The sequence below is a fragment of the Chelonoidis abingdonii genome, chromosome 2, assembly GCF_003597395.2.
Source record: "Chelonoidis abingdonii isolate Lonesome George chromosome 2, CheloAbing_2.0, whole genome shotgun sequence".
Classification (NCBI taxonomy): domain Eukaryota; kingdom Metazoa; phylum Chordata; order Testudines; family Testudinidae; genus Chelonoidis; species Chelonoidis abingdonii.
The window spans coordinates 178,016,000-178,031,634 of NC_133770.1; the positions used below are offsets into that span (position 1 = coordinate 178,016,000).

The 15,635-nt window shown below is 51.1% G+C and overlaps 1 protein-coding gene and 1 long non-coding RNA gene across 5 annotated transcripts in view; one reads left to right on the forward strand and one right to left on the reverse strand.

Moving 5' to 3' along the window:
• ECI2 (enoyl-CoA delta isomerase 2) overlaps window positions 1-13,770 on the reverse strand; it is a 62,761-nt gene extending 48,991 nt beyond the window's left edge. For 2 of the 4 annotated variants that reach the window (XM_032798396.2, XM_032798395.2), the window contains exon 1: window positions 13,618-13,707. In XM_032798396.2, coding sequence (XP_032654287.1) covers window positions 13,618-13,682 — 65 coding nt within the window. In that variant the 5' untranslated portion in view covers window positions 13,683-13,707. The other 2 variants (XM_032798399.2, XM_075062827.1) reach the window with 2 other exon arrangements.
• LOC142046368 (uncharacterized) lies at window positions 866-2,391 on the forward strand. The gene is made up of 2 exons (XR_012655316.1): window positions 866-1,123; window positions 1,775-2,391. It is a non-coding gene; the product is annotated as an uncharacterized LOC142046368 (long non-coding RNA).
• Window positions 13,771-15,635: the final 1,865 nt, after the last annotated feature.

Consider the following 15,635-nt stretch of genomic DNA (forward strand, 5'->3'; position numbering starts at 1 on the left):
CTATAATTGTTGCAAAATATGATACCTGCACTCAGAGCTCAAATGGAGGCTTGATTAGTGTCATTCACACACACTAGTTTAAATCTCTGTACTTAGGGCAACTGTAAAAATAGGGATTATAATGCTTACTCACCCCCTTAAATTGGTTTGAGACTTCTAAACCAAAAAAAGGACTACACTAGGTAACTACAACTTTATCAATAGCTACAGTTGTCAGGTGAGATAACTAAGGGCTTGGCTACACTGAAGAGTTGCAGCGTTGGTGGTGGCTTTACAGCGCTGCAACTTACTCATCGTCCACACTTGCAAGGTACATCCAGAGCTGTATTTCCCTGGATACAGTGCTGGCTGTACTCTACCTCTGCCTGGGGAATAAAGACTGCAGCGCTGCTGATGCAGCACTGCTCCGCCAGTGTGGCCACCAAAAGCGCTGTTATTGGCCTCCACAGGTATTCGGAAGTATCCCAGAATGCCTGTTCAGCCACTCTGCTCATCAGTTTGAACTCTACTCAGGTGACCCGCCCTTTAAATGCCCCAGGAATTTTAAAAATCCCCTTCCTGTTTTCTCAGCCAGGTGTGCAGTGCAATCAGTGAATCTTTCCAGGTGACCATGCCTCCATGCGCCAAACGAGCTCCAGCATGGAGCAATGGCAAGTTGCTGGACCTCATCAGTGTTTGGAGGAAGCTGTGCAGTCACAGCTGCGCTCCAGCCATAGGAATTACGATACCTATGGGCAGATATCAAGGGCCATGCTAGAAAGGGGCCATGAGCGGGACGCACTGCAGTGCAGGGTTAAAGTGAAGGAGCTGTGGAGTGCTATTGCAAAGCCCGTGAGGGAAACCGTCGCTCTGGTGCTTGCCCCAAAACCTGCCGTTTTTACAAAGAGCTGGACGCGATACTTGGGGGTGACCCCACCGCCAATCCGAGGACCACGATGGACACTTCAGAGCAGGGGGGGGGGGGAGAGGGGGAGGAGGAAACGAGAGTGAGGGTACTGGGGTGGGGGAGAGACCCCGGAGTCCCTGGAGGCATGCAGCCAGGAGCTCTTCTCAAGCCAGGAGGAAGGTAGCCAGTCGCAGCAGCCGGTACTTGGTGGAGGACAAACAGAGGAGCGGGTTCCCGGTAAGCGGCTTTTATTTTCAGGATGGAATTTTTCGGGAGAGGAGGGAGGGTTAGGGCTGCATGCATGCATGCCTAGATGTGGAATAGCGCATTGATGTGGTCTATCACGTCGCAGGTAATCGGCCTCGGTAATCTCTTCAAAAGTTTCAGCCAGAGCGTGGGCAATGCGCTTGCAAGTTTATTGGGAGAGCCACTGTGGTCCTTGTCCCAGTCAGGCTAACGTGTCCGTGCCACTGTGCCGCGAGGGGTGGGGGGACCATTGCTGCACACACAGGCAAGCTGCATAGGGCCAGGGCGGAATCCGCATTGCTGTAGAAGACCCTCCCACTCTTCCCAGGTGACCCGCAGCAGCGAGATATCTTCCAGGATCAACTCCTGTGGAAAATGTTGGGAGAGTGTTCAGTGTAGGTGCCCCCTGCAGCTGTTTGCTTTCCCCAACGCACAGAGAAACCCGAAGAGGACAGTACAGCCCTGAAGCAATCAGTCCCCTTACTCACCATTTCGGGGCTCCTGTGGTTATGTGCGCTCTCTTTGGTATGGGAAAATTATGCTATTGTGAAGAATGTTACTCCTTCACTGTGTGGGAATAACTGTCTGAGATATAAACAATGCTGCCTCTGTTAAGTGTTGCCTTTTTTGCCTTTCCACAAGCAACCTTGAGTTCTCAGCTGCCCGTGTTATCAACAGCTCAAAGACTCCAAAACCTCTGAAAGAAGCCGCGAAAAAGCAAAGACGACCTGCTGCAAGCAGTTATGGATCACTCTGCCAGAGAGAATCAAAAAGTGCAGGACTGGAGGGAAAGGGAAAGCAGGATCCGCCAGAAAAACGCAGCGGCCAGGAAGAAAAGCACAAAGCAGCTGATAAGCATCCTGGCGCGCCAAGCGGACTCTATCCAGGCGCTCGTAGCCATGCAGGCAGAGCACTACCGTGCACCCGCCCCCCCCCCATGTCCCAAAGCTCTTTCCCTTGTGCCCCAATGTCAGCTCAAAACCCCCTTCCCCAGCATCCAGGTTCTTACCACCACCAGCTGCCTCCAACACCTGTACGTTCACCAACCAGCCCTGAGAACTACGACCCTTACCCTCTGCACTCAACCCCCATCACCATGCAGTATAGGCATCCTGAAGTGCAGCAGTCATTGCACAGCACTCCAGACAGGACATATTCAAACCTGTGACTGTACAGTTCCCCACCCCACCCCCTGCCCTTTTAGGTTCCCAAAATGTTGTGTGTCTGTCAATAAAGTTATTTTCTTTTCAATAAATGAATTCTTGGCTTTGAAAACAGTCTTTATTATTGCAGAAAGTCAAAGATACCTTAGCCCAGGAAAGAAACAGGCACTGCAAATCAGCTTAGGAAAAACAGATTCCTACTAACATTGTAACCACTGCACTTCACTCCCGTGCAAGGCACCAAACATTACTGTTGGTTTTCAGCCTCAAATTCCTCCCTCAAGGCATCCCTAATCCTTGAAGCCCTGTGCTGGGCCTCTCTAGTAGCCCTGCTCTCTGGCTGTGCAAATTCAGCCTCCAGGCGTTGAACCTCAGAGGTCCATGCCTGACTGAATCTTTCACCCTTCCCTTCACAAATATTATGGAGGGTACAGCACGCGGATATAACGCAGGGATGCTGCTTTCCCCCAAGTCTAGCTTCCCATACAGAGATCACCAGCGCCCCTTTAAACGGCCAAAAGCACACTCCACAGTCATTCGGCACCGGCTCAGCCTGTAGTTGAACCGGTCCTTGCTCCTGTCAAGCTTTCCCTGTATACGGTTTCATGAGCCAAGGCATTAACGGTAAGCGGGGTCTCCAAGGATCACAATGGGCATTTCAACGTCCCCTACTGTGATCTTCTGCAGTCTGGGAAAAAAGTCCCTGCCTGCAGCTTCCTGAACAGGCCAGTGTTCCGAAAGATGCGTGCATCATGCACCTTTCCAGGCCAGCCTGTGTTAATGTCAATGAAACCCCACAGTGATCCACAAGCACCTGGAGAACCATAGAGAAATACCCCTTCCGATTAACGTACTCGGATGCTAGGTGGGGTGGTGCCAGAATAGGAATATGCATCCCATCTATCGCCCCTCCACAGTTAGGGAAACCCATTTGTGCAAAGCCATCCACAATGTCCTGCACGTTCCCCAGAGTCACGGTTCTTCTTAGCAGGATGCGATTAATGGCCCTGCAAACTTGCATCAACACGATTCCAACGGTCGACTTTCCCACTCCAAACTGGTTCCCGACCGATCGGTAGCTGTCTGGAGTTGCCAGCTTCCAGATTGCAATAGCCACCCCGCTTCTCCCACGTCAGGGCAGCTCTCAATCTCGTGTCCTTGCGCCGCAGGGTGGGGGCGAGCTCAGCACACAGTCCCATGAAAGTGGCTTTTCTCATCCGAAAGTTCTGCAGCCACTGCTCGTCATCCCAGACTTCCATGACGATGTGATCCCACCACTCAGTGCTTGTTTCCCGAGCCCAAAAGCGCGTTCCACGGTGCTGAGCATTTCCGTGAATGCCAGAAGCAATTTAGTGTCATACGCGTCAGGCGACTCGCTATCATCGTCGGGACTCCTCATCACTTTGGATCTTAAGGAATAGCTCAACTGCCAAACGTGATGTGCTGGCGAGACTCGTCAGCATACTCCTCAGCAGTTCGGGCTCCATTTCCCACAGAAATCGTGCTGCACAGAAACCGTTGAGAGAGTCAAGATGGCGCCAAACGTGGACGGAAAAGCAGGGATTGCTGGGATTTGAAGCGATGCATCACGGGGCGCTGGGACAGGAAGCAGAATGACCCGCACCCTCCACCCCCTTCCCAAAACCCACGGCTCCAAAATGGGACTCTGTGGGATAGCTGCCCATAACCACTCCCAACACCGCTGCAAAAGCTGCAAACATGGCCACACTGCAGCGCTGGTAGCTGTCAGTGTGGCCACACTGCAGCGCTTTCCCTACTCAGCTGTACGAAGACAGCTGTAACTCCCAGCGCTGCACATCTGCAAGTGTAGCCAAGGCCTAAGTCAAAATGATAAGACCAACGTTTTAACCTGGTATCCAAGAGGTTAGGCTCCAATATCCACATTTAGGCATTTAAATAAAAATAGACTGATGTTTCCTAAAATGCTGAGTACCTGCAGCTCCCACTGACTAAACCTGAATTTTGTGAGCGCTATCCCTAGTAAAATTTAGATACTCAAGTTTGAAAATCTGGCCTTATGGAGTTGGCTGGGGTGCACTGGCCTAGTTTGTTACGCATTAATTGTGAAGCCAAGCAGCCAGGTCTTGATAATTAAATAGAGTTTTTAACGAATATGCAGTATCAAAGCAGGTGGTTCGGTATATGCATACGTAACTAACTTCAGCTATGTAGGGAACGATGCAGCTAGTAAGCTGTAAATTGTCTGAGGCATCATTAGCTTGACCTGCATCATACACTCAATTTACTAATCTAGTGACCAGTCCCAACCCATTTATTTAAAATTGTCATTTTTTGTGTGCACAAGAAATTAAAAATATAAAAACTGGGGAATATCAGATACAAAGACTTCATTTCAAATACTAGTAAATGTTACTAAGTGACAAGTGTATCATACCTATCTCATCCTTTACAAAACCCAAGCACTTAAGAGCAAGGAAATTAATTGACCTAAATCTTACAGTGCCCCGAAACTCCAATTAACGTCTATCAAATACATATTTCATCACAATGCCCCTGCTGACTTCAGTGGAAGCAGGACTGACCCCTTACTATCTTCAATGACTGTACTATTAGAGGGTGGGTTAAACAAAACCATTTTGCAGCTGGTGGGTGTAACTGCCGCTTTCCATCAGAAACAGTTCAACTCCTTTATGAAATAATCGTGGTCTCCAATTCAAAGGACAGGCACATGTCACCACCCAAAACAAAGGCACACCTGAGGCCACTCAGGAATGTGAACTATGCAAGCAGAGTGCTCCTTAAGTATTGGGGGTGGGGGGAGCAAGTGCGTGAGAGAGCGAGAGCAAGGGAACCGGCAGAGACTGTCACAGCCTGGAGAAGCACGGTGTGGTGCTGGCTAACAGTTCCTTTGCTTACAGCTTCAAGCCTTTATCACCTGTTTTTGGATCCTCTTGTGTTCAGGGAAAACAGGATTTTGTATATTCCTTGTAAATAAACAAGACTGATGACTCCATCATAAATTTCTCTTCCTAAGAAGAACAACCTGCAAGACCCCAACCTGCAACACTCTTCTTTACTGGTCCCTTCACATTAGGGATGGAAGATTGGTCTGTCATAAAAACTGTACTAAGGTGGGACAAATTTTCTAGCCCGCATCAACTGGGGTTATTAGTGATAAGGACAGAATGGAGGAAGACCAAAGGACATGTGGATAGGAGGAGGTTGTGACAGACTAATATCCTGGACAAGCCTTACTTAATGGAGTTAAACCTTGCTCAATTGAGCTTAATATCTTTGCATTTTTAATACAATTAATTTTTAATTTTCATCTATGTGTCATTGTGGGATTGTATGTATTTCCATGAGAAGGGTAAATAGGAGAAGAGCAGGCAGGGGTGATTAGTCAAATTCACTCAGGTTGTAATATCCCCAGAGAAACTCTGCTCCCTGGAAAGGTCCACATGTACTAGTCCAAACTGGATTCTCCAGAGACCAACAAACGATTTTTGGATAGATAGACTGGTTTTAAACTGGCTCAGGGCCTTCTTCCTGACCCAGCAAATGGACAAAACCTCTGGTCCATGAAAGACCCTAGTCCTTAGAGAAGGGTTGGAAGGACTTGGCCTACTGAGGTCCATAAAACTGGGTACTTGTTCTGAGACGAAGCAGTGTTGAACTTGTTACCACAAAGAAAATCGCTCGGCAGGGTGCTGAAGGATTGCTCCTGCCAGAGCCCATGTTAGAGTTGGGATGAGGCATGCTAATAAGCTTATATCAGAACTGTGCAGCCTGGAAATAGTTGGTCAGAAGTAACTGAGACACAAGTCCCACCAAAGAAATGCAGTGCTTGGAGAGCTGAGAGCCTGACAGTGGTGCCCTTGCTGTAGCCTCAGGGGAAATACTGGGGCAGTTGGGCTGAACTGTGACAGAGGTGACCTCTGTTCAGAGGTGGCTCATCAGCTTAAGCAAGTGAGGCACAGCTTAACCAAAGAATTCAGAAGCCAATTCCCAAAAGCTACATTTTTGTGTATATAAAGATTAAGGAGTTTTATATATATTAAATAAGTAGCATAGATCCATAAGAAGCACTTGTGATTTGATTTAAATGTCACGTTACTCATATTCTCTCCATGTCCGTAACCCAAAAAATGCAGTGCTGTGGATGAGGCTCAAATCACAGTATAGGTAGTGCCGCAAAGCTGCCTTGTAACTATGGCAACTAACCCCACTAAGGCCTTGTCTACACTTGCAAGTTGCAGCGCTGGTGAGGGGGTTACAGCGCTGCAACTTAGCAGGTGTCTACACTTAAAAGCTCAGCCAGCGCTGCAACTCCCTGTTTGCAGCGCTTGGCTGTAACAGCCTGGGTTCGCTTCGGTGTAGCAGAGACCGGCGCTGGTTGCATGCAGGCGCCTGGTTATCAGCGTGTGGGACACTCCAGAGTTTTTTTGGCCTCCAGGGTATTAGGATTATCCAGGCATTCTTTTCAGCCTCTCCGTCACTGCGTAGCAACATCCACTTGCTCATGGGCTTAGAGCCCTGGAGGAGGCGAGAGCGGGGCATGCCCCGGAGCTCCGGGCGGTCGGCCAAGTAGCAGGAGTATTATTTTGTTCGCGCTCGGCCGGCGACTGGATGCGGCGGGCTCTGCTGGAAGCTTCCGGCCGGGAGGGCAGTGCTGCTGGGCTTGCCCGCGGCTCCGGCCGCCCGGGGATGGCTGGTCTTTCTGGGTCCCGGGGAAGCACGGGGGCTTGCGCGGGTATGTTGCGCGTCCGGACCCGCTTTCTGGTTGCCGGAGCGGGGCTGCGGCGTGCTTGCCCGGCGCTATCCCGCGCGCTGGGCGAATCGGGCGTGGGCTTGGGGGCGCTCTGCCGCCCGTCCGGACCGGAATGGCATATGAATCGGCGGGCTTGCGGGGACTTGCCGCGCTCCGGCCATCGGTTCTGGAGCGGGGCTTGCGGGGCTTGACGCGCTTTACCCTGGCGGGTCTCTGTGTGTACATAGACGGCTTGCCGGTTCTTAAGGGCGCCATGAGTGGATCTATGTGGAAGAGTTAGGGGCACCCCCCCTGTGCTGGGTTGGCCTTCAATGCATTCCTCCACGACAAGTCGCTCCGGCCGGGAGAGCGGCAGCTGCTGGAGCTCGCGCGTGCGAAGCGGGGCTTGCGGGTTGCCGCGCTCCCGCCGGAAAGTAGCGGGCGCTTGCGGGGGCTTGCCTCGGCTCGGCCGGAGGAGCGGCGCTTGCCGGGCTTGCCGCGCTCCGGCCGGGAGAGCGGGGCTTTTCTGGAGCTCGGCCGGGAGAAGCGGCGCTTGCGGGTTGCCGCGCTCCGGCCGGGAGAGCGTGGCTTGCGGGTTGTTGCCGCGGTTCCCGAGGCCGGGAGAGCGGGGCTTGCGGGGCTTGCCGCGTCCGGCCGGGAGCGGGGCTTGCGGGGTTGCCGCGCTCCGGCCGGGAGAGCGGGGCTTGCGGGGCTGCGCGCTCGGCGGGAGGGGGGCTTGCGGGGCTTTGCCCGTCGCCGGGAGAGCGGGGCTTGCTGGAGCTCCGGCCGGAGAGCGGGGCTTGCGGGGCTTGCCGCGCTCGCGGCCGGGAGAGCGGCGCTTGCGGGGCTTGCCGCGCTCTGGCCGGGAGAGCGGCGCTGCGGGCTTGCCGCGCTCCGGCCGGGAGAGCGGCGCTTGCTGGAGCTCCGGCGGCGGGAGAAGCGGAGGCTTGCGGGGTTTGCCGTGCTCCGCGCCGACGGGAGAGCGGCGGCTTGCTGGAGGCTCCGCCGGGAGAGCGGCGCCTGGGGGCTTGCCGCGCTCCGGCCGGGAGAGCGGGGCTTGCGGGTTTTGCCGCGCTCCGGCCGGAAGCGGGGCTTGCTGGGCTCTGCCGCCTGGCGGGAGAGCGGGGCTTGCGGGGCTTGCCGCGCTCGGCCGGCCGGAGCGGGCGCTTGCTGGAGCTCCGGCCGGCAAGAAGCGGGGCTTGCGGGGCTTGCCGCGCTCGGCCGGAGAGCGGGGCTGCGGGACTTGCCGCGCTCGGCGGGGAGGCGGCGCTTGCGGGCTTGCCGCGCTCCGGCGATGAGAGCGGCGCTTGCTGGGCTCGGCCGGGAGAGCGGCGCCTTGCGGGTTTGCGCGCGCTCCGCGGCCGAGGCGGCGCTTTAAAGAGCTGCATGTATGTATTTCAGTTCAGACTTTGGCCTTTTACTGTTTTACACAGGGGTTGAAGAAAGGGACAAAACAGATATTGGCTAACCTGATGATTTTGGAGTTCATTTTTTTCCATGAACTGAGAACAAGGTATATACAGAAAGAAGAGAGATTATAACAAGGAACATATAGCACATGGGACTAGCAGGCTGTAACTTTAGGTTTCTCTTGTGAATGTAGTTATAAAACACTATCTGCAGTGGTGGCGTTTTTGACTCAGAGAAGATCTTGGAATAGAATATAGGCCTTGAAATCACATCATGGACGATAGACATGCAGAAACTCTATATCAGACAGAAACAACCTACAGGTTCTCATTTCAGGAGGGCTCTGTTCCTGAAACCCTATAAATGGTTTAGTGTATAATACTTAGTTTTGATCAGACTCCACCAATACACTCGGTCACATATTACAAATTTATACACCATGAGCGGATCAGTCTCCTTGGACCCTCCTCTTCATAGAAGAGAAACAAACACTAGTAATTGATAGAAAAAAGTAAAGAAATTAATTTTTGAAAACAACAAAATGGGTCTCTAAAGTTTGGTAAAATGTATAGTAATAAAAAAGTGCATAAGCATCCCACCCTGCATCCAAAGAACTGCCCTAGAACAAGCAGGGAAATAATCCCATACCCCCTTCCTGTTTTATGTACTGTATTTTAATAAAGGATTTGTTTTTTATTCACTGTTTATTATTACAAGAACTGTAACATGTATACAAGTAAAATAGGAGCTGCAATCAATTGAACCACTGCAGGTAATGCTGGAAATGCTCTTATACTGGGGAAGGCACCCAACATGACTGTTGCGCTTTCAGCCTCAAGTGCTCCTTTAGCATCCTAATCTTGAAAGCATGTGCTGGGCCTCTCTAGCGCCCTGCTCTGCTGGCTGTTTCAAATCAGCTCCAGGCGTTTGAACCTCGGGTCCATTCGTCAATGAAAGGTTCACCCGTTACCTTCACAGAAATATTATATGGAGGACCAGCACGCGGTTATAATTGCTGGGATGGTTGCTTTTCCCCACGTCAGCTCCCGTAGAGACTTCTCCATCTCCCCTTTAAATGGTCAAAAGCATGCTCCACGGTCATTCTGCACCGGCTCAGCCTGTAGTTGGAACCGTCCTTGTCTGTCAAGCTTCCTGAATACGGTTCATGAGCAAGCAATACGCGGTAAGCGGGTCTCCAAGGATCAGCATGGGCATTTCGACGTCCCCACGTGAATCTTACGGTCTGGGAAAAAAGTTCCTGCCTGCAGCTTCCTGAACGGCCTGTTCCGAAAGATGCATGCATATGACCTTTCCAGGCCATTCTGTAAATGTCAGTGAAACGCCACGGTGATCCACAAGCGCCTGGAGAACCATTGAGAAATACCCTCCGTTAATGTACTCGGATGTCGGTGGGGTGGTGCCAGATAGGTATGCGTCCTATTGCCCCTCCCGTTAGGGAAACCCATATTGGCAAAGCCATCCACTGTCCCTGCACATTCCCAGAGTCACGGTTCGTCTGAACAGGATGCGATTAATGGCCCTGAAACTTGCTCAAACACATTCCAACGGTTGACTTCCACTCCAAACTGATGCACGATCGGTAGCTGTCTGGAGTTGCCAGTCCGACTTGCAATAGCCACCCGTTCTCCACTGACAGCGGCGTTCTCAGTCTCGGTCCTTGTGGCAAGGGTTGGCAGAGTCAGCACACGTCCCATGAGTGGCTTTCGCATCCTATAAGTTCTGCGCCACTGCTCGTCATCCCAAACTTGCAGGACGATTGATCCACCCATCAGTACTTGTTTCCCGAGCCAAACGGTTGGCGTTCCACGCTGCAGAGCACGTCGTTACTGCGACAAGCAATTTAGTGTCGCAGCGTCAGCTAGATCTTTTCTCATCATGAGCTCTCACTGTCACTTGGAGCATAGGAATAGATCAACATGCCAGACGGGATGTGCGGCACCCTTCCATCAACATCCTAGCGTCGGCTCCATTTCTTATGAAATCACGCTGCAGAATCACAATGGACCAAAACGGCTGAAAAGGGAAGCGATGCACCACGGGTCGTTGGAACAGGAGCGGAATGACCGCACCCTTCCGTCCCTCTCACAACCCAGCAGCAAATTGGGACGAGGTGCTCTTGGGATAGTGTCACACTGCACCACTCCAAACAGCGCTGCAACTGGTGCAAGTGTGGACACACTGCAGCGCTGGTCGCTGTCAGTGTGGACACACTGCAGCGCTGGCCGTACACAGCTGTACGACCACAGCTGTAACGGCCAGCACTGCAAAACTGTAAGTGTAGACAAGGTCTAAGGAGACACTTTGAGGGCATTGTTGTGCTAGCCAAGGCTTGGTAAGACCGTTGCAGAGGTTAAGGCCAGTTCTGCTAGAATGGATGCACGGTTCCCTTCCAGCACTGATACAGTGGAAATGTAGGGGGTGCTCCCTACACCGCCAAGGGGCCTAAGACACAAGGATGCAAGTCAGGGGGGAAGCTGTAGACATCCTGGGTTGAAGGATTAGAGACTCCCAACCAGGATTACAAAGAACCCGATGAGCCCCTGGGTGTGGGGGAGGCCACCCCACTGCTGAACAATTCCTGCCCTGGAATTGACTGGGACGAGTCCCACACTCCTGGCTGGTAAGAGAGTGGGGTATGACAGCAAAGCTGCAGAGGGCTCTCTGCAGGACCACAGGGCCAGCGACACGGGACATCTGCAAATGAAAGAGGGAGGTTGCTGCCTTGGCAGGGCAGAACAAAAGCATTCTTCCTTCCCTCTCCCAGGCCAGGATTGCAAGGAGGAACACGTATATTGGAATGTGAGAGTTGTGATATGTGCCTCACCTGTCAAAGTCACCAGCTGCCACTAACTCAATCCCAGCTGAAAAGAGCAACAGAGTGGATAGTCCCCAGCAAACAGTGAAGAATGAATGAGGCAGAAAAATAGGTTTGTGAGCTTGACTGTCAAGATGACTTTGATATGTCAACATGTGTTGATCAAATGCCTCAAATGGGAGGATACCAGGCCCAAACCTCTTGTCATATCAAAGCTGACAAAGGATACAGAAAAAACAGCCACATTTTTGGCTTGCTATTAAGGTCATATGTGCGCAAAAAAAAAAACAACAAAAAAAAAACCCCCCACCAAAGCTGAACTCAGCTGTTTTATAGCAGAGCAATGAACTATTCTTAAAAAAGTACCTTTCAGAGATGATTCAAACCACCAAATTAGAATCTGGACTTCAAGCACTTCAATGTTCAGAAGTATTTGGATCTGAAGTTTTGGTTCAAGCTTATGTATTGTATAACTGCTTTAATATCTTTTCTAAACTTGACAGGCACATTTCAAATGAAGTATTTTTCAGTCAAAGTAATGGATTTATCCTCTCACATGCACATGTCTGAAGATGACAAAAATATCTACCAACAAATTGTTTCTGTCGGGTGCTCCTGGCTGTAGTATAATAGTTTATCTTGTCTGGAGGGTCAGAAGCCTCAAATTTCTCCCCAGAACCCATTTTACTTGCTCACTCCATCCTTGCATACCATGCTCTCTATGCAGACACATCATGTGGGAGAACTTGACAGAGCACTATTGGAGCTGAATTGTCAATTAGAACAAGAAGATAAAGGTCACAAGGTGAAGCAGCTGGAGTGCTATAGATTTACACCTCAGCTTGCCCCAGAGTAAGTGCTCACGTAAACAAACTGACAGCCTGTTTTGCCTGTTACTACTTGGAGCACTTATGTCATTGAGGATTATGTGCTATCTTTCTAAAAGATCTGCAGATCTCCTCTTAATTATTCAGCAGTGGAATTACTGGTTTAAAATAAACTCCTCTGTTTTGAAATAAAGGACCAGATTCTCTCTGAAAATTTACAACTTTAAAATATAGTGAATCTATGACTCTCATTCAGCACTATATGAAAATCTTTTAGAACTTAAAGGGACACTTTGGTGTATAAATCTGTTTTTAAAATCAGTTGATGTCACTAAGAAACCAAATTCATTCACTATTAATACTATTTAGCAATTCATTCAGCATTGATGAAGAAAACATTTGTCAGTTTCACTTTCTGGTTCTCAGGAGCTACCATAATACTGCAGGTTTTTTGGTTACCAACTCTTTACCAGAAAGTTTTAAATCTTAATTGAACAAGAAGGGTTCAAGTTCCAAATACTGCAACTATTTATACATATGCTAAATTTTAAGAATGAAATTAATTCCATTACCTTAATGAGCCTATTTATCTTTAAGTATGTAATGTTTGAAAAAGACCTAGCATGTTCTCATACCAATAGCAATTGTATCATTGCACAGAACGTCAGACAGCCTGTGACCCCCAGAGCTGTTTATATTAACTAAACACTGGGAATAAACTAGCTGGCAATGGAATGTCAACTTAACAAAAAACCCACAACTTGATGGCAAGACTATGACTTTTGACTTAGAAAATAATGTGTCTTTTAAATGACAAAGAAGTGGTTAAAATTCATCATGACTCCTTTGTAATAAAAATGACCCCTCAGCCTGCAAAACGAATTGAGGGAATGAATCGAGCAAAAACAATCTTTCTGGCAGCAGAAAACGCCTATTAGCATGTGTGTGAAAAGTGAGATGCTAAAAACAAGAGTTACACAGTCCTACTAGAGAAAAAAAAATTTTATACTTTAACATCAGCACTAGAATTTTTCCTCAAAGGCCAACCGTGGTCAGAGCCAGCAGAAGTGACTGTTACTGACGCCTCACTGTAAGGATGCCTGTTGCCAATGCATACACCCCCGGACCCTCTCCACTCCCTGCTGGGCTCCCTGGCCCCTATTGTTCACTAGTCCTCCCTCTCCTTGCGGGTACCTGGGTGTTCTCAGGGACTGGGGTGGGTGATGTGTCCTGTAGGGTAAGACCCTGGAGGAGGAAGCTGCAGGGGACCCCACAGCCATGCCCCGGGGCGGGGGAGGGAGGCTCCACGTTATTCTGCACAGGCCCCCGAGGGCGCCCCTGCACGTGAAACTGTCCACCCCTAATTAAGAGCCAGCCAGGCACTAGGTTGGGGTTTTCGGCGGGTGCCGCCTCGCAGCAGGGCAATGGGAGGCCCAGGCTCGCTGTGTCTGTGCTCACCCCCGCCCTCGCAGCCCGGGACCTCCCCTCCCTGCCGCCCCGCTCCTGCAGCCGCTCACCTCGCCCCCCAGACCGGGCGCGGCCGCAGGCTCCGAGCCAAGCAGAAGGCGGCGGCGGCAGCCATGCAGAAACAGGTGCAGAGAGGAGGCTCCTACCTGCGCGGGACTAGACGCAGGCACCACAGCCAAGCGAGCCCCGGCTCCTAGCGCGGCTGCCGGACAGGCCCCCGGTCCCGCCCCTCGGGGGAGGAGCCGCTGCCACCACCTCCTGCCGCGGCCGGTGAGGCGGGCTGCGGAGGGCGCCTGTGGCCGAACCGGGGCGGGTGTAAGGGGCGGAGTGTGACGTGTGAGGCAGACATGAGGGTGGATGAGGTGCTGACACTGTATGTGGGAGAGAATTTCCCGCTAAGCGCGGCAGAGAAGTTGGGAGGAGAGGAGAGATTGTGCCTATGGGGAGAAGTGTGAGCAAGAGAGATGTCAGCGTTGTCCGGGCAAGAAAGTGGTGGCGGTTTCAATAGTGACTTTAACCCCATTCAGTGGAGTTGGTCAGGTCTTTGCTGTCTGATTTTTTTGTTGCAGAAAATGCAACATCCACTGGAGTGAAATTTGCAGTGGAAGAAGAGTTCTGCACTAGTTCTACAAACCAGACGCAGACTCCAAGGGCATGTCTACATTTGAAAGGGAAGTCAACTTACATTAGGTCGACTTACTGCCACTGCAGTAATTATTGTGGTGATGCATGTCCACACTACCCTCCGTGGGTCAGTAGTGCACTTCATTACCAGGAGCACTTCCACTGACCTAAGAGGCCCAATAACTCCCTGCCAGAAGCCCTGCTGCACCACAGGCTCCTGGGGGGAAGGGGAGCATCCCCAGCTCCCCCTTACTCACAGGAAGCAGGGGATGGCAAATGGCTCCAGGGGCTTCTTGGAGTGAAGTCCAGATGCCTGGGCTTCTCGCCCTGGCTCCCAGCTGGGAACAGGATCCCAGCCACTCAGCTGGGCTGTGGTTGCCTGGGTTTCTGGTCAAATTCAGGGCTTCTGCCTTGAAATTGACAAGACAGCCAGCAGCCAATGGAAGTAAGGCAGTGTCTACAGAAACATTGCATCACTCATTGGTCCTGCTTTGAGCAGAGGGGTTGGACTAGATCAGTGGTCCCCAACCTTTTCGTTTGGCACCAGATGAAGGACCGTGGCGGCAGTGGAGCATTTGCCAAAATGCCACCGAATTTCTGCGGCATTTCAGCGGCGAAGCCTCTCGATGACATCACTTGTTGGCGGCAAGTGACATCATCGAGAGGCATCACTGCCAAATTTCTGCAGCATTTCGGCAGTGACACCTCTCGGTCACGTCACTTGGTGGCAAGTGGCGTCATCAAGAGGCATCACCGCCGAATTTCTGCAGCGTTTCAGCGGCGACGCCTCTCGATGACACCACTTGCTGCTGACAAGCAAAGTCATCGAGAGGCGTCACCGCCAAAACACCACAGAAATTCGGTGGCATTTTGGCAGATGCTCGACCACTGGCCAGGACGCAGGCGCATTTAGATGCCTCTGCAGGTGCCATGGCGCCTGCGGGCACCGCGTTGGGGACCCCTGGACTAGATGATGTCCCTGAGGTCCCTTCCAACCCTGATATTCTATGATTCTGTGACAGTAAGGCCACGTCTACGCTGAGCTGCACCACTGTAAGATCTCTTTCATGGCTCTCCCGTTGACATAATAAAACCACCTAAATGAGAAGATCTCCTGCCAACTTAGCGCTGTGCACACTACCACTTATGCTGATGAAACTTATGTCGCTCAGGGGGTATGTTTTTTCACACCTCTGAGCGACGTAACTTTTGCTGACATAAGTGGTAGTGTAGATATGGCCTAAGCCTTATGCCTCTCATGGAGGTAGAGTTATTATGTCAGTGTAGTAGAGCACTTACATCAGTGAGAGGAAGGCTGTAGTGTAGGCACTGACATAATTAGGTCACCATAAGCTGCTTTAGGTCCATTTAACTGTGTAGTGTAGACCAGTCTTAAGGCTAAAGCCTCGTCTACACCACAAATACTTTGCTAGTATAGAGGCCC